The sequence below is a fragment of the Cervus canadensis genome, chromosome 3 (assembly GCF_019320065.1).
Source record: "Cervus canadensis isolate Bull #8, Minnesota chromosome 3, ASM1932006v1, whole genome shotgun sequence".
Taxonomy (NCBI): Eukaryota; Metazoa; Chordata; class Mammalia; order Artiodactyla; family Cervidae; genus Cervus; species Cervus canadensis.
Window position 1 is genome coordinate 53,318,860 of NC_057388.1, and position 24,795 is coordinate 53,343,654.

The 24,795-nt window shown below is 38.5% G+C and overlaps 1 protein-coding gene across 3 annotated transcripts in view; it reads left to right on the top strand.

Moving 5' to 3' along the window:
* DOCK4 (dedicator of cytokinesis 4) overlaps positions 1 to 24,795 on the top strand; it is a 471,517-nt gene that overhangs the window by 376,775 nt on the left and 69,947 nt on the right. For all 3 annotated transcript variants that reach the window (XM_043463173.1, XM_043463171.1, XM_043463172.1), the window contains exons 28-31: positions 9,231 to 9,306; positions 11,440 to 11,540; positions 12,272 to 12,330; positions 23,878 to 24,026. In XM_043463173.1, the coding sequence (XP_043319108.1) occupies positions 9,231 to 9,306; positions 11,440 to 11,540; positions 12,272 to 12,330; positions 23,878 to 24,026 (385 nt within the window). The remainder of the gene's footprint in view (positions 1 to 9,230; positions 9,307 to 11,439; positions 11,541 to 12,271; positions 12,331 to 23,877; positions 24,027 to 24,795) is intronic.

Consider the following 24,795-nt stretch of genomic DNA (forward strand, 5'->3'; position numbering starts at 1 on the left):
ATATTTTACATAAGTACAGAAACAGCTTTTCCATTTTGAAGACTAATTGAGAATCCTGAAATAGCTCTCTTTAGAGTTTAGCATATTTAGTTTGATATCTGTGAGTAGAATCAAATAACTCTTCATCTGGATGTCCAGATGCTACAGGTTTAAGTGGGAACCATTGGTCATGTTTCTGGCCTCATTACCAAATAACAAATATTCTGGGTACCTGGAGAGGGTGTTGAGTGGTCCAGGGAGCCAGCACAGGAAGGGGTCTATGCTGTTGACATCATCATCATACAGCATCATTATTTGGTCATCCTGCCTGCATCTGTGTGCAGAGGGATATTTTGACTTGAATTAGAATTTCCAGTGGCAGACATTCAAACTGAAAGTGAATTTAACATTTTGTTCCTTTTGTACAAAGGTAGTGGTTTAGCTTCTGAAAGCCATGACAGTCATGTGGCTTATGATAGGAAATGCCATCTCACTCTGCCGCCACCTAAAAATCGCTACTACACTTGGGAAGACTTGTCATGTGAGTGGGGAGCAAACTTAGAAGTCAGATTCTGTTTTTGAGTAAACTTACAATGTTCAAGATTTCCATCCCTAATGTTAGCTAAATAGGAGCATGGTTCTGTTAGAGATGAGCTCTGTGTAATGTGTTTAAACCAAAGATTAGTCCCATAGCAAACCTAAGAAAAAGGTCGTAAGACTTTGCTGAATGCAGTACCATCATTCCATTGACACCCAAGTCAGTGCTGATAGGAATCTGGCACTGCTTTTCCCCTGGTGATGTCTGGCTGTGGTATATCCAACCTAATTCATAGACAGGACTCCACAGCCTGTGAACCACCTGCCAAGTTGGAATAGACCCCCTGATTTCAGCTGTTCAGTTTCCTGTCCTCTCCTCATTTAACTGTCATAGTCATTTCCCATTCAAACCTTGAAAGCATGTGGGATCTTTCTTGTGTGATCATGGTTTTTCCAGTAGTCATGTATGGATATGAGAGTTGGACTATAAAGGTGAGCACTAAGAATTGATGCTTTTGAACTGTGGTGTTGGTGAAGACTCTTGAGAGTCCCTTGGACTGCAAAGAGATCCAACCAGTCCACCCTAAAGGAAATCAGTCCTGAATATTCATTGAAAGGACTGATTCTGACACTGAAACCCCAATACTTTGGCCACCTGATACGAAGAACTGACTCATTGGGAAAGACCCTGATGCTGGGAAAGATTAGAGTCGGGAGGAGAAGGGGATGACAAAGGATGAGATGGTTGGATGGCACCACCGACTCAACGGACATGAGTTTGCGTAAACTCTGGGAGTTGGTGATGGACAGGGGGGCCTGGCATGCTGCAGTCCATGGGGTCACAGAGTCAGACACGACTGAGTGACTGAACTGATAGTTCAGAAATAAACCTTCAGCTATTTGTGTCTTATCTGTTAAAAAATATAAACATCAATAGTATTGATAGAGAAATAAATCTCTGAAAGATATTTTAAATATGTTAAAGAGCCCACACCAGAAATTAAAAGGTTTTACTTTGTTAAATTATATAGAAGCAAGTTTCAGAAGCTAGATCTAGGTCCCTGCAGTTGACCACCTTTTCTTCCATGACACTAGAGAAATATTTGAGAAGCGCCCCTCAAAGAGGCATTTTCACCCAAACTTCCACTTTTACTACCCACTTGTATGCTTGATACATGTCACATTGATGGTAACTGGCCCAGAAGTCACCGTTGTCTAGGCTTGAACTCAATTGAATAGCTCATCTCACAAAGAATGTGTTCTTTTATATGTGGGTCCTTTCTTCCAGTGTTTTCAAGTCAGTTAAATGCTGTCTTTAAACTGTGCTGTCCCTAATCCTGTAGCTTCTCTGCATTATGTGAAGTCCTACCAAAAGCTATGACTATAAAAACCTGGCTGTTAGTATGGTCTTTTGTTTTTTTTCTACCTGAATGTCTCACATTGTGTGTTCAGGCTAAATTTCCCAAGGATAAGAAAGCTGACTTCTGCTTGCCTGCAAAGCTTAATTGTGCCTGGCCACTGTAAGTTCTTGGTAGATGTTTCACATGAGGACAACTGCTCAATCTGAGAAAGAAGGAACATAAGGAAGATGAAAATTGAGTACCAAAAATACAGGACACTTTGAGACAGGCTTCTCTCCACCCTCTTCCATACACATTGCAAAATATAGTACAAAAATAAAGTCACAGCTTTATACATATTTTCAAGATTTGCTTACTGAGGAAAGTAAAAATTCCCTGGCCCTGCAGTTAAAATTTCAGACCCTTATTTTGTTTATCTTCTCTGCATGTTGGCTTCAAACATTTACTTGTGTGTGTGTGTGTGTGTGTGTGTTTTCCCACCAAACACTGAATTGTTTAGCTGATTATTACCTTCACCAGTTTATGTTCAAATGAGATATATATAGCAAATAAGTGATTTATGGAATCAGAGATTCTTAGGAAGGTCATCCATTCCTTCATTGACTCTTTCATTCAGTAAATATTTTCTAGTGCCTAATCTGTAAAATTTTAATGTCATCATTAAAAAGCACAGTTCTGAGAGGGGAGCTATGAAAGGAACTTTGTTCTGGACTGGAATAGGAGGAGTTTTTATGAAGGAGTGAAACTTGTGCTGAAATCTGTAGCAGGAGTTAATAGGCAGACAGCAAAGGAAGACTTCTTATCAGCAGGAATAGCATACACACAGGCCCTGTGGTCAGAGTGAAGATGGTACATTCAAGGATCTGGAAGACTGTGTGGAGGAAGTGTGAGGTGCGAAGGAACCAATAAAAATGAGGTTGGAAGAAGACAAGGTCCAGATATTAGGGGGTAAAGAGACAAGAGAGAAACCAGGAAGGACCAGTTAGGAGCTTAATACAGCAGTCTGGGTAAGAGACGATGATGACTTGAACAGGTGGATTGCAATAATGGTAGTAGGAAGATCGATTTTTTTTAAATTTATTAATTTTTTTATTGAAGGATAGTTGCTTTACAGAATTTTGTTGTTTTCTGTCAAACCTCAACATGAATCAGCCATAGTTATACATATATCCCCTCCCTTTTGAAATTCCCTCCCATCTCCCTCCCCACCCCACCCTCCTGGGTTGATACAGAGCCCCTGTTTGAAGACAGAGATGACAAGTCTTGCAGATGGCTGGATGTGGGTGGGAGAGAAAAAAGTTTGAAGATGGCTCTTAGAATTGTGGCCTCAACAGAATGACAAATGGTGGTAACATTCACTTAAATGGAAGATACTGAGAGAGGAGTGGGAGAGGTGAGGGATCCTTTATCGAGCAGAAATTTAAGATGCTGTTAGATACCCAAGTGGAGATGTAAGAGAAGAGGCTGGACATGCTTGTATGGAGCTCAGAGAAGTTAAGACTAGCGACATGCTAATACGTTTGAGGTCCTCGGCATTGGGTAGTGTTTGAAGTCATCAAACTGAACGAGAGCACTCTAGAGGAAAGTACAGATTGAAAAGAGAAATCTACTTAAGACTGGGCCCTGGAACATGCCAACCTTCCAAGGTCAAGATGTTTGGAAGCCACCAGCAACAGAGATGGAAAAGGAGTAGCCTATGATGTAAGATGAGAACCAGAAGGGCATAATACCAACCACATGAGGGAAATATTTCATAAAGGAAGGAGGTAAAGAGCTTCTGGGAGGTTGGAGGATGAAGATTGACAATTATCCCTGGGTTTTGGCAGTGGGATGCAGATACTGGTGACCTTGACAAGTACTGTTTCAGTGGAGCAGTAGAGATGAAAGTCTTATCAGAGTGAATTCAAGAGCAGATGGGAATTGAAAAAATGAAAGCAATAATTATCAGCTCTTTAGAAGATTTTGCTATAAGAAGGAGCAGAGAAATGTGGCTATATCTGGAAGGAGATATGAACGCTAAGATTCATTTCTGAATATGGAATATTATGCATGTTGGTTTACAGATAGGAAGGGCACAGAAAAAAGAAATATTGATAGTGCTAAAGAAAACAGGCCTAAGTGAAGAAACAGTGTCCTTGGGTAAGCCAGTAGGGGTGAGATAAAGTACAGGATTTCTCATTGTGCCTGTCTGAGATCACCTTTCCTGAAGGTAGCGCTGTCCACTGTCAACTTGCACTGGAAATTGGGTCAGCTGCGTAAGCATACAGTTTAGTTCCATTGACATTGTTTTTTGTGGTGAGACTTTCTCAATGAAGGAAGCTCACCACACTTAGGGTAGCACTGATAAAGTACCCACCAGGAAGCTTGGCTTTAGCCAGGAGCTTTGATACTTTAGCTAGGAGCATTGATCCATTGTAACAGGAAGGAAGACAAAGTATGTGATACTGACTATGAAAAGTTTTATGTTAGAGTAGATGATCTGTTGAAAGTGAAAAATTGAAAGTGTTAGTTGCTCAGTCATGTCTGACTCTTTTCAACCCCGTGGACTGCAGCCCTTTAGGCTCCTCTATTCATGGAATTTTCCAAGCAAGAATACTGAAGTGGGTTACCAGTCCCTTTTCCAGGGGATCTTCCCCACCTGGGGATTGAACCATATCTGCTGCATTGCAGGCAAATTCTTTACCATCTGAGCCACCAGGGAAGCCTGAGGTCTGCCAGGCTTCTCTGTCCATGGAATTTTCCAGGCAGGAATACTGGAGAAGGTAGCCATTCCCTTCTCCAAATGTTCTTCCAACCCAGGGATTGAGCCAGGGTCTCCTGGCTTGCACGCAGATTCTTTATCATCTGAGCCATCAGGGAAGCCCATTATCTGTTGAAGATCCATTGAAAAATAATTACTATTGTTTTTTGTTGATGGTGGGGTTTTTCTATTAGGGTTATTATCTTTAAATACTTTACTGTGGTGGGGGGTGGGGGCATGGGAGAAGATAGTGATTTTTACCAAAAACTGTATATTACTAAGAGAAATGTGCCATACTTCCAGAGTTATAGTAAATATTTAAAAAAGAATTGCCTGCATCTCCTGGTGAGGTGTGAGGAGTTGGTAGAATGAATATATGAGGAAAGGCAAGAATATATTAGGATTTAAGTCTAGTAGGCCAAACAAACAAAAACTGAGGCTGTTGCCACATGAGTGATTTTGTACCAACACTGCCCAAAGGAGAAGGTCATGGAATTTCTAAAAATCCTTCCCTTTCAATCCTCGTTGATTCTTTTGACCTCACCTGCACTGCATACCTCCTTGACTAAAAGCAAAATCACTTCTTTTCTTGCCTTCCTGTTTTGGCTTATTCTGTGACCTCCATTTAGAGTGGCTTTCTCCATCAGCTTTGCTTGTCTTAATCTCAGTCTCTTCTTCAAAATATCTATAGAAACAGTATTGGTTCCTTCACAGTGATAAATGTACCATACCAATAATAGATGTTAATATAAGGGAAACTGGGTATGATGTATACAGGAACTCTGTATTATCTTTGCAATAATCCTGTAAGCCTAAAACTGTTGTTAAAAAAAAGTTTATTTAAAAAAAAGTAGCTATAGAAAAGTATAAAAAGTTCTACAAGGCTTACATTTTAGAAATATCTAGTACAGCAAATAATTATCACAAACCATAGATTTAAATACCTGTTTGAAACTACAGTCATTCAGCAAACACTTACTGGGCTAGGCCCTTGGTGATGCAGTGTTTACCATAGACAAATTTCCCAAATGTCATTGCTCACCAAGTTCCAACCCTCATCTATCTTCTTTTCCATCTCTAACACCAGACCTCAAGATGAATGATCACATGCATCAGAATTACGTGGCTGAGCCCTGGCATGATCTCACCAAGCCATAGCCTCTGGTGAGGCCCTAAAGCCTTATGTATCTTTCAGGTGCTACTCATGTACTGACATTTGAGGACCACTAGCTTAGGTCAGTTTCTCTGATGGCTGTCCAGGGTTTTGATCTGCCCTCTTAACCCTCTAGTTTATAGGGAATTTGTCATCCTCCAAGTTTAGATCTCCTTAGTTTTTCAGTGCACAAACATTAACCTTGTTGATGGCCAGTTTATCCAAAAACTGGATATCGGAATCCAAAATATTCAGTTTATTTATAATTTATGGAGATGGGCTTTTGCTTGAGCAGATTATCAGGTTAGAGTAGTTTTCAAAAGGACAGTTTATAGGATGAGGTTTCTCTAGGGGGGATGGCATTGCATAAAAATACTTTCTAAATGCCAGAAATGAAGTGGCAGCTGGAAAATTTGAAGAAAGAGTTTTGATTTCCTGTGTGCTAGTTTCCCGTTTATGTATACATTTATCATGCTGTGCCATAGATTAGGGTTGTCAAAAGTGGTCTTTATGCTTGCATTCCTATGGCAGACATCAGTATTTTGACCATTTGTAGCAACAGATTGCAAACCTTTCTTGGCTATTAAATTGGAGCCCTGAGATTTGAAAAGTCCACATATTCAGAAACTGAGTCATGAGTAAAAGAATAAAACCAAAGGAGCCACATGGTTTTGGGTAAATTAGAACAAGTAAAAAAAAATCCTTAAACACTACAGGTTTCCACCACAGTGAAGGAGCCATAATATATATATGCCTTTTTAGCTGATTGAGGGCCTGTATGCCAGGAAACTGTCTTAGTGCTGAGACATAAAAAGCTCTGGGAGCTGCCTCTGTGACTTGGGCTGAGGATTATAAGCATAAATGAAAAGCGATTGAAATAGTCATTTTAAGATCTTTTTAGCCCTGGGAAGTCATATTTTTGAAGGTCTTATCCCTCATCATACCACCTGCCGCATGCCAAAATGAAAAGCAGTTTTTACATTTTGTTTTTTGAAGTATTGGCCTATGGAATAAATTGCCAGGCTTCCCTGGTGACTGAGACAGTAAAGAATCTTCCTGCAATGTAAGAGACCCGGGTTCGATCCCTGGGTCAGGAAGATCCCCTGGAGAAGGAAATGACAACCCACTCCAATATTCTTACCTGGAAAACCTCATGGACAGAGAAGTCTGGCAGGCTTCAACCCATGGGGTCGCACAGAGTCAGACATGACTGAGCAACTAACAAACACACGCAGTACTTTCCAAAGCCCCTGAAAAGGCCTGTGCCCTGTACTTCTTATGCCTGATGATAAAGCACCCTTGGTATGAGGGTGAGATGTTCAGTGTAGAGCAAGGATGCATGTCCTGTTAAAGAACCACAGTAGTCACTGGCCTAAAATTCTTGAAGGCAGGAGAGTGTGAAGCAGTGTTGTTTGGAATGTGTTTCTGACTTGAACCTCTCCAGAACCTTGCTCTTCAAAAGTTGGATTGTGAATCAACAGCGTGAACATTTCCTGGCGCTTGTAAGAAATGCAGAACTTTTGGCCCTATCCCAAGCCTGCTGAATCATGATCTGCATCTTAAATGATCACCAGGCATCCATGGAAGTTTGTCTAACTTTTAAAAATGTTTGTCTAGAGCAATGGTTCTCAACTCTGGGTGTACAAAGAAATCACCTGGGAGCTTTACTGATCCTGAGGTCCACATTGCACCCCAGTCCAATTATTAAATCTTTTGGGTGTGATCCAGACATCTGTGTTTTTTAAAGTTCCTCAGTGATTCCAGTAAGCAGTCAGCTTGAAGCTCACAGGTCCTTCATAAAGCCAGAGAGAGTCCTTGTTGTTTACCAGCAAGCACTGTTCAAGAAGCCATGGATTTTGTTCATGTGTTTGGGATCCAGCATATAGATTACAAATGAGTAGTCTTTGCCAAGGAATCATCTCACTTGGAAGGTTGAGTTTGTTGGCTCCTTTCCACAGCATTGGGCCCAATAATCCAAATCTCAGATACATCATGTTTTACTAACACTAGAGGTTACTGTTTCTGAACAACAGTTCAAGCTAGAGTTGTGGGCCAGAAGGTGGTTTTGATGTGAAACTCAGGTATCATGGTTCTGTGTATATTTCTTCATTGACTATTGAAGGAAAACATTTGTTAAGGATGCAAATTTTTCTTCTTTAAACTTAGAAGCCCAACAATGCAATAGGTGCTGGACAAAGAGCCCCTTCCTTGCCTGATAGCGTTCCATTTTCTGATGAATAAGCTTTAGTTTTATACAGTAAGATTTGAATGAACTGCTTTAGAAACTTAACCAGTTACCACCTTGGATTTCATCAGTGAACATTTATGTTCTCCAAAAACTATAAATATTCTTCTAATGAGTAAATATTCTTTTAATCTCTATTTTACCAGTAGGATAACCAAGGTGTGAGGTTGATGAGGTGTTTTGTTTTGTTTCATGTTATTTTACCTAGGGTCATACAACTACATCCCTCATTTACAAATCCTGCAATGAGAACTAGGGCCTCATCACATCACAAGCACTTCCTTATGCATGCATCTTAGGAAAGGCCAAAGAGATTTTAAAGATCAATCATTTATAAATTGGTGCTTGGTTTCTGGTGGTTTGGGGAGTGACCTATCTTGTTTCAATAAATGCTGTTATCTGACATTAAATGAGCCAATTGGAATTGCATTCAGTTTTGAACATATGCTCTTGTAGCTGTTAAAAGGAGCAGATTTTTAACAAATTGCTTAACTCAAGAGTTAACCAAGGATGCTTACTAAATCTTCCTTTTATAATCTCCCTAACAAGATACAGATGACTATATATGGCCCCTCTGACAGGCTTTCCCTAATTCTCCAGCCCAGAGATGCCCCATTCTCTAAACTGCTGTAACACTGTCAGTTTCACACAGCTTAGTACTGGGATATAGACAATTTCACAGTCTGTAATGGTTTCTTTAGTGGCAATGTTGTCACCATGGAGAGGGAATCTGACTCCCATAGCTCTCACATGCCCGCTAACACCTTAAATAGGGAAGAGCAGGGAGAAGACAGTCAAATAAATACTCAATATAATCTATTGCTTTAGCCTGCCCATTTCATCTGTGGGCTCTCTCTCTTGCTGTATTATATAAGTTTTTATACTTTCTTCTATGTTAATAAAATATAGACTATTGTAAATTTGTTTAAAAATTTTTGCTTTGTTTAGAAATTTAAAAATTGTAAAACATCAAGACAATATAGTTCTGAGTCATATGAATTTATAGATTTTTCTGCATATCATTTCAGTGGCAGATTCTTTTACTTTTTTTTTTCTAGGTGTCCTCTTTTTCATTTCAAATATGAATTATCTAATATTGTTCCACAGGCTTACTGAAGAGGTTTTCTTTTGTCTTAATTACTTTAGTCTTGCCTAATAAATGGTTTTCACTAATGTGAAGTTTTCAACTTAAAATGTATTCTTTTTTATCACTAGCGTCATTATTACAACAGTTCTGTACCTGTCAGATGCACTTCGGAAGAACTTCTTAAATGAAAACTTTGATTATAAGGTCAGTATCCATTTAGATAACTATCTTGCTTAGGCTAAAAGGTTTTACATTATCCCTCAAGAAATTGCCTCATGAATTTTCTTTCTCTTAGTAATAGGAAGATAAAATTATTCTGGCTACCTCAAATTAATCTTGGAACATATTAGTTTCAATTATGAATAATGTTAAGAGTTCCTCATTCTATTTGTGAATAAGTTAGGTCTATAACTATGTTCATCAACCTGGTCAAAATCATAGTGCTTAAGAGGAAAGAATGTTCTTTACTGTTACTGTAAATTTTAATTCTTTTTCTTTTTGATCCCCTGCATGACAAAAAGAACTTAGAGCATAATGTTTTAAAACATCTTTTAAAATAGAGTTTATATAAAGAATATATTTACGAAGTAAACTGTTTAGTTCCTTTAGATCTCTATCTTCTTATAATTTAGAATGAACTAGTGAAAAGAAAAAAAAATGAAAAATTAGTAAGATTCTTTAGGGCAGATCTCTCTGTAAGTTTGTAATGTAATGTGATATGCCTGGGTCTCTAGGAATTCTCAGTATACCATTTTTTAAATAGAGAATGAAAAATGGTAAATAAAGATGGGCAGTGCCTATCCTGGTTTCCCTTCTGAGTGGTGTTTTATGTTTTTGACATCTTAATTTCCCATTCTTTTAAAAGTAACATTTTATACTAAACATTCAATAAAATTTCCTTATCAGAGAACTAGAAAATGCAAAAAGTATAATAGAAACCAGTGGAATTTTAATGGTTGCATAATAGATGTCTTTATACTTTATAATAATCAAAATATCAAAATTTCATAATCACCACATTACTTCTTAATATTCAGTTTGTTTCTACTGTTTTATTCTCGTAAATTACTCTTTTTATATATTTCTTACAAAATAAAATTTGACTTATATTCCTAATTGTTTCTTTGGATGAATATTTGTAAATGAAAATGTTGAGGTAAAGGTTGTAACAATTCTATTTGATTGCCTTGGCGTACACCCGCACTAGAGGAGTCCATTTTGGGGGGCACTCTGATAAGCGGAACAATTTTTTGCTTTATTTACATTTCTCACTGAGGTGAAGTGAAGTCGCTCAGTCATGTCTGCCTCTTTGCAACCCCATGGACTGTAGCCTGCCAGGTTCCTCCGTCCATGGGATTTTCCAGACAAGGATACTGGAGTGGGTTGCCATTTCCTTCTCCAGGGGACCTTCCCAACCCAGGGATCAAACCCGGGTCTCCTGTATTGCAGGCAGATTCTTTACCGTCTGAGCCAAGAGGAAGCCCACATTTCTCACTAGTTATGTTTTTAATTATTCATTGGTTATTAATCATTAACTAGTTATTAGCTATTGACTAATTATTGACTAAAATTCATGTTTTGTGAGGTATCTGTTCTTTTGTTCATTATTTTGCTTAGAGTTTTATATTCTTTTTTATTTGTGAGCACTCTTTATGTATAAAATATATTCTTTATAATGTTTCATATTAATCTTTAATTTTACATGGTGTCAATAGAAAAGTCATTTCTTTCCCTATGTCCTCCATGTTTTTGGTTACATTTATTTCTGGAAATTTTATTTTGATCTCTTTCTAATGCGTTTTTGGTGTAAGAGAACTTAGAAGATTTGTCTGGGTGGGGAATTTTTATGTACTCTCTGAATTTAAATCAATTAGCATATCCAAAATAGTGTATGTATCTTTCTTTTTTTTTTTTTTGAGTCCTACATTTAAAGGGGTTCCAAAATGAAATCACACCAAAATAAAGTTATCCAGCTTATGCCTCAGCCTTCTTGGAGACACACAGACATGTTATGAGAGAAATGAAGTATCTACCATTTAGCATATACCAGAGATCCCATGAAACTTGGGATACAGCAATATAAAAATAGTATCTATTTAGTTAGTTTGCTTCTTTGTTATAGGAAATTTCACGGATGTATAAAAGTAAAGAGAATAATACGATGAATCCCTCATGTACCCATACCCAGGTACAGCTACTATCAACTCATGGCCCATCTTATTGCAACTCTCCCCCCATCCACTTACCACTTTTGAAGCAAATCCAAGATATTTTGTCACTTCACCTGTAAATATTTTTGTAACCCCATAGTATTTAAATATGTCATTCTCATTTTAGATCTGGGATTCCTACTTTTACCTTGCGGTCATTTTTATAAACCAGTTGTGTCTGCAGTTAGAGATGTTTACACCTTCCAAAAAGAAAAAGGTATTAGAAAAGTAAGTACCAGTGTATAATTGGGTAAGAATATGAGGCAAATCAAATGTTGTGCCCTTTAAAAAGTATTTTACTTGGAGTGATTCATAAATCTGATCTCCATAACTAGAAATCAAAGTGGAGAGGCAATGACCAAGAGGACAGCAAGCGACTTTTCTGGGAATTTCACTATTTTGAGCTTATTTAGAAATCTTTGTCCTCAGTCTTTCAGGATTCAAAAATACTATAGGAGCCAAAAATTATGAGACAAATATGTTTCACTCAAGGGTTAATATGTGAATTTGAATTAGAGGCCTCAAGACATGTATTAATACATTGTACAAATTTCCAGTTTTAAAATGAATGTCATGGGGATGTAATGTACATACAACACTGGTGATTCTAGTTAATAATACTGCATTGCATATTTGAAAGTAGCTAAGAGAGTGCATCTTGAAAGTTTTCATCGAAAGAAAAAACATTGTAACTAGTTATGGTGATGGATATTAACTGGACTTACTGTGGTGGCAATTTTGCAATATATACAAATATTCAAATTGTTACGTTGTGTACCTAAAGGCTATAATATGATATTATGTCAGTTATACCTCAGTAAAAGATGTGTACATTAAACATTTTTAGTTAAGAACATGTTGTCTTTTAATTCAGAAAGATAGATTGTGTCCTAAAAAGACACAGATAACTTCTTTTTTCTGGAGTCTTTGTATCAGGTTTGATTTCTGTTCTATTTCAGATATGGTGACATGCGGGTAACAATGGGTTGTGAAATTTTCAGCATGTGGCAAAATCTAGGTAAGTAATGAAAAAAGAAGCCACCCCTATTTTGTAGCTTATCACTGTCCTTGTAAGGAAACAAATGAAGATGGACAGTTGACCATTGACAGCATTTGAAACCAAGTGTCTAAATCAATAAAGAAGTCTAGAGAGACTAAGGGACAGTCTGGCGTTGAATAAGGCTACAACTGATTCTTTAAATTGGTATCTATCTGAAAAATCACCTTTCTTTTGTGTGTTCCACTGAATGACAAATTTTATAATCTAGCATTATTCCAGTAAGACCTGCAATGAGCTAACCTTTCAGAATTTGGAATTATAGCAACTCAGAATGAATTGAGGCTGTGAATCATAACGAATTTAGAATAAGGTTCATGAAACATTGACCTGAGCATCTGTACTCTTAAAATTTTGAAACCAATGGCCTATATCATAAAGACTATAGCCAAAGGATTTTAAAGCATCTGTAGTTGCTAAGAAACGATTAGATCCAGTTTTGTTAATCTGCCACAGCAGATAGAGCATATTATCCAGCAAATTGATGACACAGATCTGGTTGCATAAAAAAGAATAATATTTAGAAGAAACGTTGTTTTAAAATCTCATTGGCATTGGGTTTCTTTATAGAAAGTCATAACTTACTTAATTTGACATGTTAATTATGCATGTTTATAGCTCTGCTCTGCTTAGTTGCTCAGTTGTGTCCCATTCTTTTCAACCCTTTGGACTGTAGCCCACCAGGCCCCTCTGTCCCTGAGATTTTTGAGGCAGGAATACTGGAGTGGGTTGCCATTTCCTCCTCCAGGGGATCTTCCCCACCCAGGGATTGAACCCACATCCCCTGCATTGCAGGCAGATTCTTTATCGCTGAGCCTTCTAGGAAGCCCTAAGTTCATAGCATTCATTTACTATTGTAATTCTCCCTTGTGATTTATTAAAGTGATGGACCTATTTGAATTGAATATATAATGACCTGAAACTATATTTTCTCTTGGACTTATCCAAACACAACTTGAAAAGGGCAGAATTTGTTTTCTGTAACTAGAAATACAACCCTTATCATTTTACTTCAATTCATGTTACAGAAGTGATATTTGACCAAGATACCCCTCAAATGTAGAATACATACAGGGCAATTTGAAGAAACCTTGTTATATATAATTGAGCCCAGGGTTTGATGCTCACTGATAATTTCAGGGGGGAAAAAAAGGAAGTTACCACTTGAAAGCAACCTCCAACTGTCTAAAACCAGCCAGAGAAGCCCATGACATATGTTTAGATTCAACTGAAAAATAACCTCAATTTGTCTTATTTGAAGAACACCTCCTCTCAGTCTTCATGTTTCATTGATTCTTTGTGCTTTGTTTTTCAAAAACAGATCAAGACCCTTGGAATGTCCCTATTGCTTTTGGCATTAATTTAGCAAAGTGTTTTCCAAAGAAGGTTACATTGAAGTGCGGTTGTGGCTTAGGCTCTTGTCAGAGCTCAAATGATAAGACCTGGACAGTTCACTTGAGTTAACAGAATGTGAGAAAATGGCAGGTTAACATCTTCTAGATAAATCTTAGCACAGTCATGTGTGGTTATTTCCACATGAATCTTTCTCTAAGCCAGCATACCTGTGCCCTTAGGCCCATGGTCTGCTAAATAAAACTGGCACCTTTTGTTGCATTAAAGATGTCATTGTTTGCTTCATAAACTTTTCTCCTCTATTTTGTCTTTAACAAAAATATGTCTACCTCTCTGGGTTTTGTTTTCCTCAGAAACCTAAAGAATGTAAAACATCTCTAAAGCATGCTGGTCCCCATAACATATTATGATGTCAGTGCTCTTTTGAACAGTGGTTCCAGGAGGCTCAGTGATAAAGAATCCCCCCTGCCAAACAGGAAATGTGGGTTCAATCCCTGGGTTGGGAAGATACCTGGGGGAAGGAAATGGCAATCCACTCCAGTATTCTTGCCTGGAGAATCTCATGGGCAGAGGAGCCTGGTAGGCTACAGTCCATGGGATCGCAAAGAGCTGGACACAACTTAGTGACTGAACAACAACAATAGCACTCAGTAAACAGCATCGCCTGGAAGCTTGTAAGAAATGCAAATTCTTTGGCTCCTCTCAAGAACCTCTGAGAGGAGGCACAACAGTCTTGAGTTTCCAAGTTCTCCAGGTGATTCTTAGGCACTTGGCTAAAGACTGAAAAGCACTGCTGTAGACAGCACTCTAGCCTTTCTTTGTTTTTCCAACCCTAAAGTCTAGCTCTAGCACCCTGTTATAAAAGGCTCATTATAATCAAGTGCAAATTCCCAGCATGACATAGTTCAAGTATAAGGTGTGTGTACATTTTCACTTCATTCCTTGGTTTCTGCATTATTTCCTTAGAGTTGTGGTCATAGCCTTCCAAAACATGAGGTGAATTTTAAAGGTCATTGCTGCCATACAACAACTGGAATTGGAAACTGTTTAGAAATGTAAAAACCTCTTTTCCAACATATATTTTTACAAAATGTTAAGAAAAATTAAGTATTCATGGTACTATTTTAACACCCCTCAAAGGGCCTAAGTCAGCATGTTACTTAAGAATATCAGTATATATTAGTTATAATTTGGATCACCTATAAGTGTATAATATTGAGTGTTTTGCTTGCTAAAGGAGAATTTATTCAGATAGTTAAAGGTTTTCATTTTATACCATACACAAAAATTTTAAATGGATTAAAGACTTGAATATAAGACCTGAAACTATAAAACTCTAAAAAGAAAACATAGACAGTACAGTCTTTGACATCAGTCTTAGCAATATCTTCCTAAGTACGTCTACTTAGGCAAGGGAAACAAAAGCAAATATAAACCAGTGGGATTAAATAAAACTTAGAAATGTCTGCACAGCAAAGGATACAATCAACAAAACAACACACCACCTACTGAGTGGGAGAAGATATTTGCAGATCGTATATCCAATAAGAGGTTATTATCCAAATATATGGGGCATCCCAGGTGGCACAGTGGTAAAGAATCTGCCCTGCCAATGCAGGAGACACAGGTTTGATCCCTGCGTCGGGAAGATCCCCTAGAGAAGGGGTGGCTACCCCACTGTAGTATTCTTCCTGGAGAATTCCACGGACAGAGGAGCCTGGCAGGCTACAGTCCATGGGGTCACAAAGAGTTAGAAACGACTGCGCAACTTAGCACTCATGCAACTCAACCACAACAATAAATGATTAAAAAATGGGCAGAGAATCTGAATAGACATATTTTCAAAGGAGATGTGCAGATGACCAGCAGGCACATGGAAAGATGTTTAACATCACTAACTATTAGGGAAATGTCAATCAAAACCACAATGAGATATCATTTCATGCCCATTAGAATGGCTGTTATCAAAAAGATAAGAAGTAATAGTGCTGAACAGGGTGTGAAAGAAGGGGAACCATCATATACTGTTGGTGGTAATTTTCTGTAGTGGCTGCACCAATTTACATTGATAAATTTGGTAAATTGGTGCAGCCACTATGGAAAAAAGTATGAAGAGTCCTCAAAAAATTAAGATTAGATCTACCATGTGACCCAGCAATTCCACTTCTGGATATCCAAAGAATACCAAAAAATTAATTTGTACAGATATATGCACTCCTGTATTCATTGCAGCGTTATTTATTATAGCCAAGATATGGAAACAACCTAACTCTCCATTAACAGAAAAATGGGTCAAGAGGTTGTATATACAAAGAATGGAATACTACTCTGTTATAGGAAAGGTGAAATATTGTCATTTGTGATAACATAGAGGGTATTATGGGTGTCCCTGATGGCTCAGATGGTGAAGAATCCGCCTGCGATGCAGGAGACCTGGGTTCGATCTCTGGGTTGGGAAGAACCCCTGGAGAAGGGAATGGCTACCCACTCCAGTATTCTAGCCTGGAAAATTCCATGGACTGTATAGTCCATGGGGTCAACAAAGAGTCGAACACGACTGAGCGACTTTCACTGAAACCAAAACTGAGAGGGTGTTATGCTAAGTGAAACAAATCAGGCAATGACAGTTATCATATGACTTCACTCATGAAGAATATTAAAGTAAATAAATGAACAAAGGGAGACAAAAGTAAGCATATAGAGGATGGATTAGTGGCTACCAGATGGGAAGGGAAGCTGCTGCTGTTGTTCAGTCCGTAAGTTATGTCCAACTCTTCAAGACCCCATGGACTGCAGCACACCAGGCTTCCGTATCTTTCACATTCTCCTGGAGTCTGCTCAAACTCACATTCATTGAGTCGGTGATGCCATCCAGCTATCTCATCCTCTGTCACCCACTTCCCTTCCTGTCATCAATCTTGCCCAGCATCATGGTCTTTTTCAATGAGTCAGCTCTTCGCATCAAGTGGCCAGAGTATTGGAGCTTCAGCTTCAGTGAATATTCCAATGAATATTCAGGGTTGATTTCCTTTAGGACTTAATCCACTTGCTGTCCAAGGGACCCTCAGGAGTCTTCTCCAGCATCACAGTTTGAAAGCATCAATTCTTCGGCACTCAGCCTTCTTTATGTTCCAACTCTCACATCCACACATAATAACTGGAAAAAGGATAGCTTTGACTGTATAGACCTCTGTCGGCAAAGTGATGTCTCTGCTTTTTAATATGCTATCTAGTTTTATCATAACTTTTCTCCAAGGAGCAAGCGTCTTTTAATTTCATGGCTACAATCACCATCTGCAGTGATTCTGGAGCCCAAAAAAATAAAGTCTGTTACTGCTTCCACTTTTCCCCCTTCTGTTAATATTTGCCATGAAGTGATGGGCCTGGATGCCATCATCTTAGTTTTTTGAATGTTGAGTTTTAAGTCAGCATTTCACTCCTCTTTCACCCTCATCAAGAGGCTCTTTAGTTCCTCTTCACTTTCTGCCATTAAAGTGCTATCATCTGCATATGGGAGGTTTTTGATATTTTTCTCGGCAATCTTAATTCCAGCTTGTGCTTCAACCAACCTGGCATTTTGCCTAATGTACTCTGTCTGTAAGTTAAATAAGCACAGTAATAATATATAGCCTTGATGTACTCCTTTCCTAGTTTTGAACCAGTCCATTGTTCCATGTCCGATTCTAACTGTTGCTTCTTGACCTGCATACAGATTTCTAAGGAGGCAGGTAAAGGGTTCTGGTATTGCCATCTCTTTAAGAATTTTCCACAGTTTGTTGTAATCACACAGTCAAAGGCTTTACCATAGTCAATGAAGCAGAAGTAGATGTTTTTCTAGAATTTTCTGCTATGTTTATGATCCAATGGATGTTGGCAATTTGATCTCTGGTTCCTCTGCCTTTTCTAAATCCAGCTGGTACATCTGGAAGTTCTTTGTTCATGTACTGCTGAAGTCTAGCTTTAAGGCTTTTGAACATTACCTTACTAGCATGTGAAAGTAGTGCAATTGTACAGTAGTTTGAATATTCTTTGGCATTGCCCTTTGGGATTGTAATGAAAATTGACCTTTTCCAGTCCTGTGGCCCCTGCTGAGTTTTCCAAATTTGCTGATATATTGAGTGCAGCACTTTCACAGCATCATCTTTTAGGATTTGAAATAGCTCAGCTGGAATTTCATCATCTCTACTAGTTCATTTCTTAGTAATGCTTCCTAAGGTCCACTTGACTTCATACTCCAGGATGTCTGGCTCTAGGTAAATGACCACACCTTCATGGTTATCCAGGTCATTAAGACCTTTATGTACAGTTCTTCTGTGTATTCTTGCCACTTCTTAATTTCTTCTGCTTCTGTTAGGGCCTTGCCATTTCTGTCCTTTATTGTGCCCATCCTTGCATGAAATATTCCCTTGATATCTCCAATTTTCTTGAACAATTCTCTAGTCTTTTCCATTCTATTGTTTTCCTCTACTTCCATTGTTCACTTAGGAAGGCTTTCTTATCCCTCCTTGCTATTCTCTGGAACTCTGCATTCAGTTGTGTATATCTTTCCCTTTCTCCTTTGCCTCTCACTTCTCTTCTTTTCTCAGCTATTTATAAGATCTCTTCAAACAACTATTTCACGTTCTTGCAATGCTTTTCCTTTGGGATGCTTTTGGTCACTGCCTCCCATACAGTGTTACTAACCTCTGTCTGTAGTTCTTCAGGCACTTTGTCTACCAGATCTAATCTCTTGAATCTTTGTCAACTGCACTGTAAAGTCATAAGGGATTTGATTTAGGTCATACCTGAATGGCCTAGTGAGTTTCCCTACTTCAATTTAAGCCTGAATTTGGCAATAAGGAGCTCATGACCTGAGCCACAGTCAGCTTCAGGTCTTGTTTTTGACTGTAGAGAGCTTCTCCATCTTCAGCTGCGAAGAATGTAATCAGTCTGATTTCCGTATTGACCATCTGATGATGTCCATGTGTAGCGTCATCTCTTGTGTTGTTGAAAAAAGATATTTGCTATGACCAGTGTGTTCTCTTGGCAACCTCTGTTAACCTTTGCCCTGCTTCATTTTGTACTCCAAGGTCAAACTTGCCTGTTACTCCAGACATCTCTTTACTTTCTACTTCTACATATGAGTCCCCTGTGATTAAAAAGAACATCTCTTTTTTGTGTTACAGAAGATCTTAGGTCTTCATAGAACTATTCAACTTCAGCTTCTTCGGCATTAGTAGTTGGGGCATAGACTTGGGTTACTGTGTTGTTTGCCTTGGAAATGAACTAAGATTATTTTGTCTTTTTTGAGATTGCTCCCAAGTACTGAATTTTCTACTCTTATGTTGACTATGAGGGCTACTCCTTTTCCAAGGGATTCTTGCCCACTAGAAGATATTATGGTCATCTGAATTAAATTCACTCATTCCCATCCATTTTAGTTCACTGATTCCTAAAATGCCATCTCCTGCTTGACCATGTCCAGTTTACCTTGATTCATGGGCCTAACATTTCAGGTTCCTGTCCAATACTATTCTTTACAGCATTGGACTTTACTTTCGCCACCAGAAACATCCACAGCTGAGCATCATTTCCACTTTGGCCCAGCCTTTTCATTCTTTCTAAAGCTATTTCTCCACTCTTCCCCAGTAGTGTATTGGACATCTACTGACCTGGAGGGCTCATCTTCTAGTATCATATCATTTTGCCTTTTCATACTGTTCATGGAGTTCTTGAAACAAGAATACGTGAGTGATTTGCCATTCCCTTCTCCAATGGACCACGTTTTGTCAGAACTCTCCACCATGACCTGTCTGTCTTGGGTGGACCTGCATGGCTCATAGCTCCATTGAGTTACACAAAGCTGTGATCCATATGATCATTTTGGTTAGCTTTCTGTGATTGTTGTTTTCATTCTGGAGGGCGTGGGGCTTTAGGTCTTGCTTCTTCTGTCTGACCTCTGAAGGGAGGTAGAAAAGGGTGAAATAAGTAAAGGGGTCAACAGTTCGATGATGGATGAAAACTAAATTTTTGGTAATGAGCATGCTGTAGTGTATACAGAAGTCAAAATATAATATACACATGAAATTTATATGATGTTATAAACCAGTGTTACCTCCATAAAAAATGAAAGTGAGTAAAGCATGAAATCCCCTCAAATTTATTTATTTGTACCTATACTTGGAAGAGTAGTCTACAAAGAAAGAGGTGATTCTCTACTGCTGTGTTCCACCTTTGCCATTCATCATGCTGCAAGGTTAAGTTTTTTCTTTCTATTTTTAGTTGAACTAACATCCTTACTAAATATAAAGTGGGCTCCTCTTCCACATTGGCAAACACAGCATCTTATAACTGCTGTAGAAAAATCAATACTTCCCTAACAGACTGCTATGTGTGCATAAATACACAACTCCAGCAGCCCAACTAGCAGGTGCCCTAAATACTTCAAAACAAGACCATGTGGCTGACAATTAGAGATGGGAAAAGTATACTAAATCTGTGATTTAAGGAGAAATAATCTAAGTGAAGTTTATTTTCCTGCTGCTATACATAGCTCAAGATTTTGCTTTGCGGATTGGGTAAGAGTAACATTTTCTGTGGTGGAAAACTTGTACAGTTGCACAGATTCTTTGTTTCCAAAGTGTGTTCTCAGTAAAGAAGGCTAGCCTCATACAGTCTGCACAATAATTTAAATGTGGGTATGGCTTCCCTGTGGCTCAGCGGTAAAGAACATGCCTGCCAATGCAGAAGACACAGGTTCAGTCCCTGGGTCAGGAAGAACCCCTGGAGAAAGTGAAAGTGAAAGTCACTCAGTCGTGTCTGACTCTGCGACTCTGGTCCATGGAATTCTCCAGGCCAGAATACTGGAGTGGGTAGCCTTTCCCTTCCAGGAATGGAACCCAGGTCTCCCGCATTGCAGGTGGATTCTTTACCAGCTGAGCCACATGGGAAGCCCAGGAATACTGGAGTGGGTAGCCTATCCCTTCTCCAGCGGATCTTCCCAAACCAGAAATTGAACCAGTGTCTCCTGCATTGCAGGCAGATTCTCTACCAACTGAGCTATCAGGGAAGTCCTAGGAAATGACTCCAGTATTCTTGCCTGAGAAATCCCATAGACAAAGGAGCCTAGCAGGCTACAGTTCATAGGGTCACAAAAGAGTTGGACACAACTTAGCGACTAAACAACAACATGGTTTCTTTACTGTCATAGAAAATCAGGCTACAAAATACTATATGTATTTTGTTTGGATTGTGATTGAAAGAAGCCAACTATAAATGACATATTTTAAGACAATCTGGAAATTTGTAATATAGACTGGTTTTAGATTAATTTGAAGAATTACTGTCTCCCTTTTTTAAAGATGTGATAAAGGTGTTGTGATCCTATATTTACAAAATGACCTGCCTGTGAAAGATGTTTACTGATGTTTATACAAGTAGAATGTTATGATGTCTCTGACTTGGTTTAAAATTTCTCAGTGACAAAATAGTTGGGTTGATAAGTGAAACAAAATTAGAAAAAAAAATGTTGATAATTTTTTAAGCTAGATGATAGGGATGTGGGGATTTATCTTACTGTTCTTTGTAATTCTGTGTACATTTGAGATTTTTCAAAGTAAGAAAATTTTAAAAGAGAAATTCATGTTGTAAAATGCCTATAAATGGAAGAGAGTTTTTAAAAAGATTCATGGATGCTCAAAGAAATAGTGGTAAATAAACTAAGTGCATGCTAATGATGTTCTTTGCTAGGAGGTCAAAGGATGCCAGGCTCAGGGAAGATTAAAAGTAAAAATTCTGTAATGGAGCAGTTCTGAATATCATTCCACCATAGTAGCTGTGGGAGGACTATCTGGCTGGCAGGAGTTTTCATTTTATTCTATATTTGTTGCTTCACTCATCCCCCTCACCCCATGCATACCCCAAAACTGTGCAAAGGATTGGTGTCTTACACAGTGTCAAGGAAGCAGAAAGGTCCTCTTGGTTATTAGTCACATGCCAGGGTGGCCATTGTTCTGTGTACAGAGTCCCTTCAGCCCATGGCTCTGCGGAAGCAGAGCATCTGTGGCTGGACTCTGAAGCCCTGCAGCCATCTCCTGGGGCAGGGTCAGAGATAAGAGTAAGGCTGGCTGATCTCAAGACTTGCCAGCCTTCATCTCTGCAGAAATCTCCTTTCCTCTTTTCTCTTTCTTCCCCTCACTTGCCAGAACACCTTGAAGAAGCAGTGAGTGGGTTTAGACTTTTGCAAATGACAGGAAGAATGATTGAGTTCAGGTTGTTCTGCATTCTGCCCTGACAAAAATAACTGCAGAAAGGAATTGCAAATGCTGGCTGCTAGTTACCTGCTCTAAATGTGTATGTTGGGAGCATGGGGAAAATGCAGGGAGAAGACCATGAGTTGATGTTTTTGTATATTCTGCCACAGTGAGTTTGTTGGTCTTGAAATTATTCATTCTTTTGGAGGAAAATGTACAAGGGCAGATTAATAAGGACATTTCTTTTGATGAATAAGAGGGAAGTGTTCTTGCTCTGAAGAGGAAAACTAAGTAGTCCCTTGGAAAAGATAAAATATTACCCAGGTCAAGAATAAAGTTAGGAAGGCAAAAAGAATTACAAACCATGTTTCCTCCTCACATGTAATGGATGCCTTGATATATAAGTAATTTAGAGATGATAACAAACTGCGAAGTTACTTTCAATGAAACAGAAAAAGAGGAAAGGACCATGTGGCGTCACTGAAGTACCGGGATTTTCAGATACAGAGGGGCCCGATAGTTGTGTCCTGTTATCATCCCATATTGAGTACAAAGGATGAGAGCCACTTTCTGAAGACATCAAAAATATCCCAAGGTGTTTGCAGTCACAAAAAACAGTGACTTCACAACACCTACTTGGGTTTGCCCATCCATCATTTTTCTTTTCTTTCCAAATTCTCTTCTTCATGTTCTCCTTCCTTTAAAAATCCCTCTAAAGTCAATACAAATTTAAACTGTATGTTTGCATCCTGGATTTATGTCTGTCCAAATCTGTGTTCACCTTCATGCCTTCTGCTACAGAAACAAAATAGAGAAAATGATAATTAATGTGAAGATATTTAACTCCGAAATTGGCAAGTAAGTCTGAACAGCGAGATTTTGTGTGTATTCAACACTTACTAAAAAAGATCCAAGATGGAAAAATTAATAGGAGGGAAATGATCCTTTTTCATGAAGCCAGCTTTCTTCTGCTCAGCCTCCCAGGATCATATGCTTTTGTCCATGATGCAAAAAGTTGTGCATGTAATGTGCATACATGAAATGTACATTGTACATTTTCTGTAGTGTGCAGTTTTTTTATTATAAAAATAGAAACTCTCTGAGATTTAACATAGATGACTAGGGTAATAGACTGAACTCAAAACATATCTGCTAGACAAAATCATCTGTGTCTACCCCACCCTCCACTTTCCTTTGCTCTGAATTATCAACAGTATACTTTTCAGGACTTGCTAAATACCGTTTTGAATTCACTATTATTGCATTGTAGTCTTTTCAGAAAATTGTTCTGTTGTTGTTTGGGCCAATGTTTATATGCTACTTAGGCTGTTATGTTTATTATGTAAAGAAGGAAGACAAATTACATAATGCAGATAGGAACCACCTTTTTCATATATAAAAGTCACCAGTAATATATTATCACCCAGAGATAACCAATGTGGTTACTACTAGGGGATATAACCTTTTAGACTATCATATACATATTCTTTTTAAATGAAAGATGTACCTTTGCGTACTGTGTGGTGGTTTGCTTTTACAGTTAATTATATTGAGAAACTTATCTGCGTTATTCTTCAACCTCCTTTTTAATGATTGCATAAGAATTTTAATATGTGAAGTGCAGTAGTATACATAACAAATTCCTGATGATTTATATAATGTTTAATTGTATCTTATGGCTTTTTTTTTAAACTGTGAAAAGGTAAATCCCTAGGTTTTTTTTTTAATTAAAAATGATGCAGAAATACTAACTCATGGAAATCTACTGTTTATATAGCTGCTTAGAGAAATATTTTCTTGCTTGAGACAACTATAATCAATCCTGTTCTTGTGACAGTAGTTTTAAACAAGTCATATAATACTGATTTTCTAAAATCTTATTAAAACTAGATCTACAGAAAGGTAAATATTTCATTCATTTTAGGAGAGCACAAGCTCCATTTCATCCCTGCCCTGATCGGCCCCTTCCTGGAAGTAACCTTGATACCCCAGCCAGATCTCCGCAATGTCATGATTCCTATTTTCCACGATATGATGGACTGGGAGCAGAGGCGGAGTGGCAATTTTAAACAGGTAGGTGGATGTGCTCTCGGAGCAGTCAGAAGAGTCTCAGTTCTCTCAGAGGTGAGCGCGGCGGCTCAGAGATGCTCCGAGTTGAGGAATGAGCTCTGAACCAGATTTCAACCTAGGCTGCTTACTTCCAAGCTGAATACGTAGCCTTGGACACCTTTCGGGGACTGTCTCCCTGAATCTCTGAGAAGCCCTGAAAAAAAATGTCATTACCTTTCAGCTAAAAAAAAAAAAAAAAAAAATCCTGTGATTCCCTAGGTCTGTGTTTAAGAACTAGCAGAAACTTTATTTGCTCCCAGCTGGACACAGCACAGAGGAATCAGAAGGTTAATGATTCCTAAAATTGCTGACCTCTCAGTGGTCTGCACATTGTGTTTGGTGAATGGCTTAGCTTTGAGCATTTGATGCACAGTATGTTTTATTGCTCTTTGCTTGAAGTGCTGAGAATTAATTTAAAGGGAAAAGCAGTCAAAATTGTTGTAAAGGAAATTCCAAGAAGATGAGCATGAGCTTATCATTTCTCTTTGATACAGGATCTCCTTGTCACAGGCTCCAGTTTTGGAAAGACACTTGTTCTTATTCCAAAACCAGATCTCATAGCAGAAATCAACTGCCTTTGCCAGGGCAAGTCACTCCTATTGGAGACAGCAGGCCAACTGTTCACACAGTCATGGCACTCACCTGTGTGCACTCAGCTGCATGAAGGAAGCTTCTTGCTTCTCCCTGTGAGCCCTTCTCAAGTCTTAGAAATGATGGTCAACTGTATGAACAA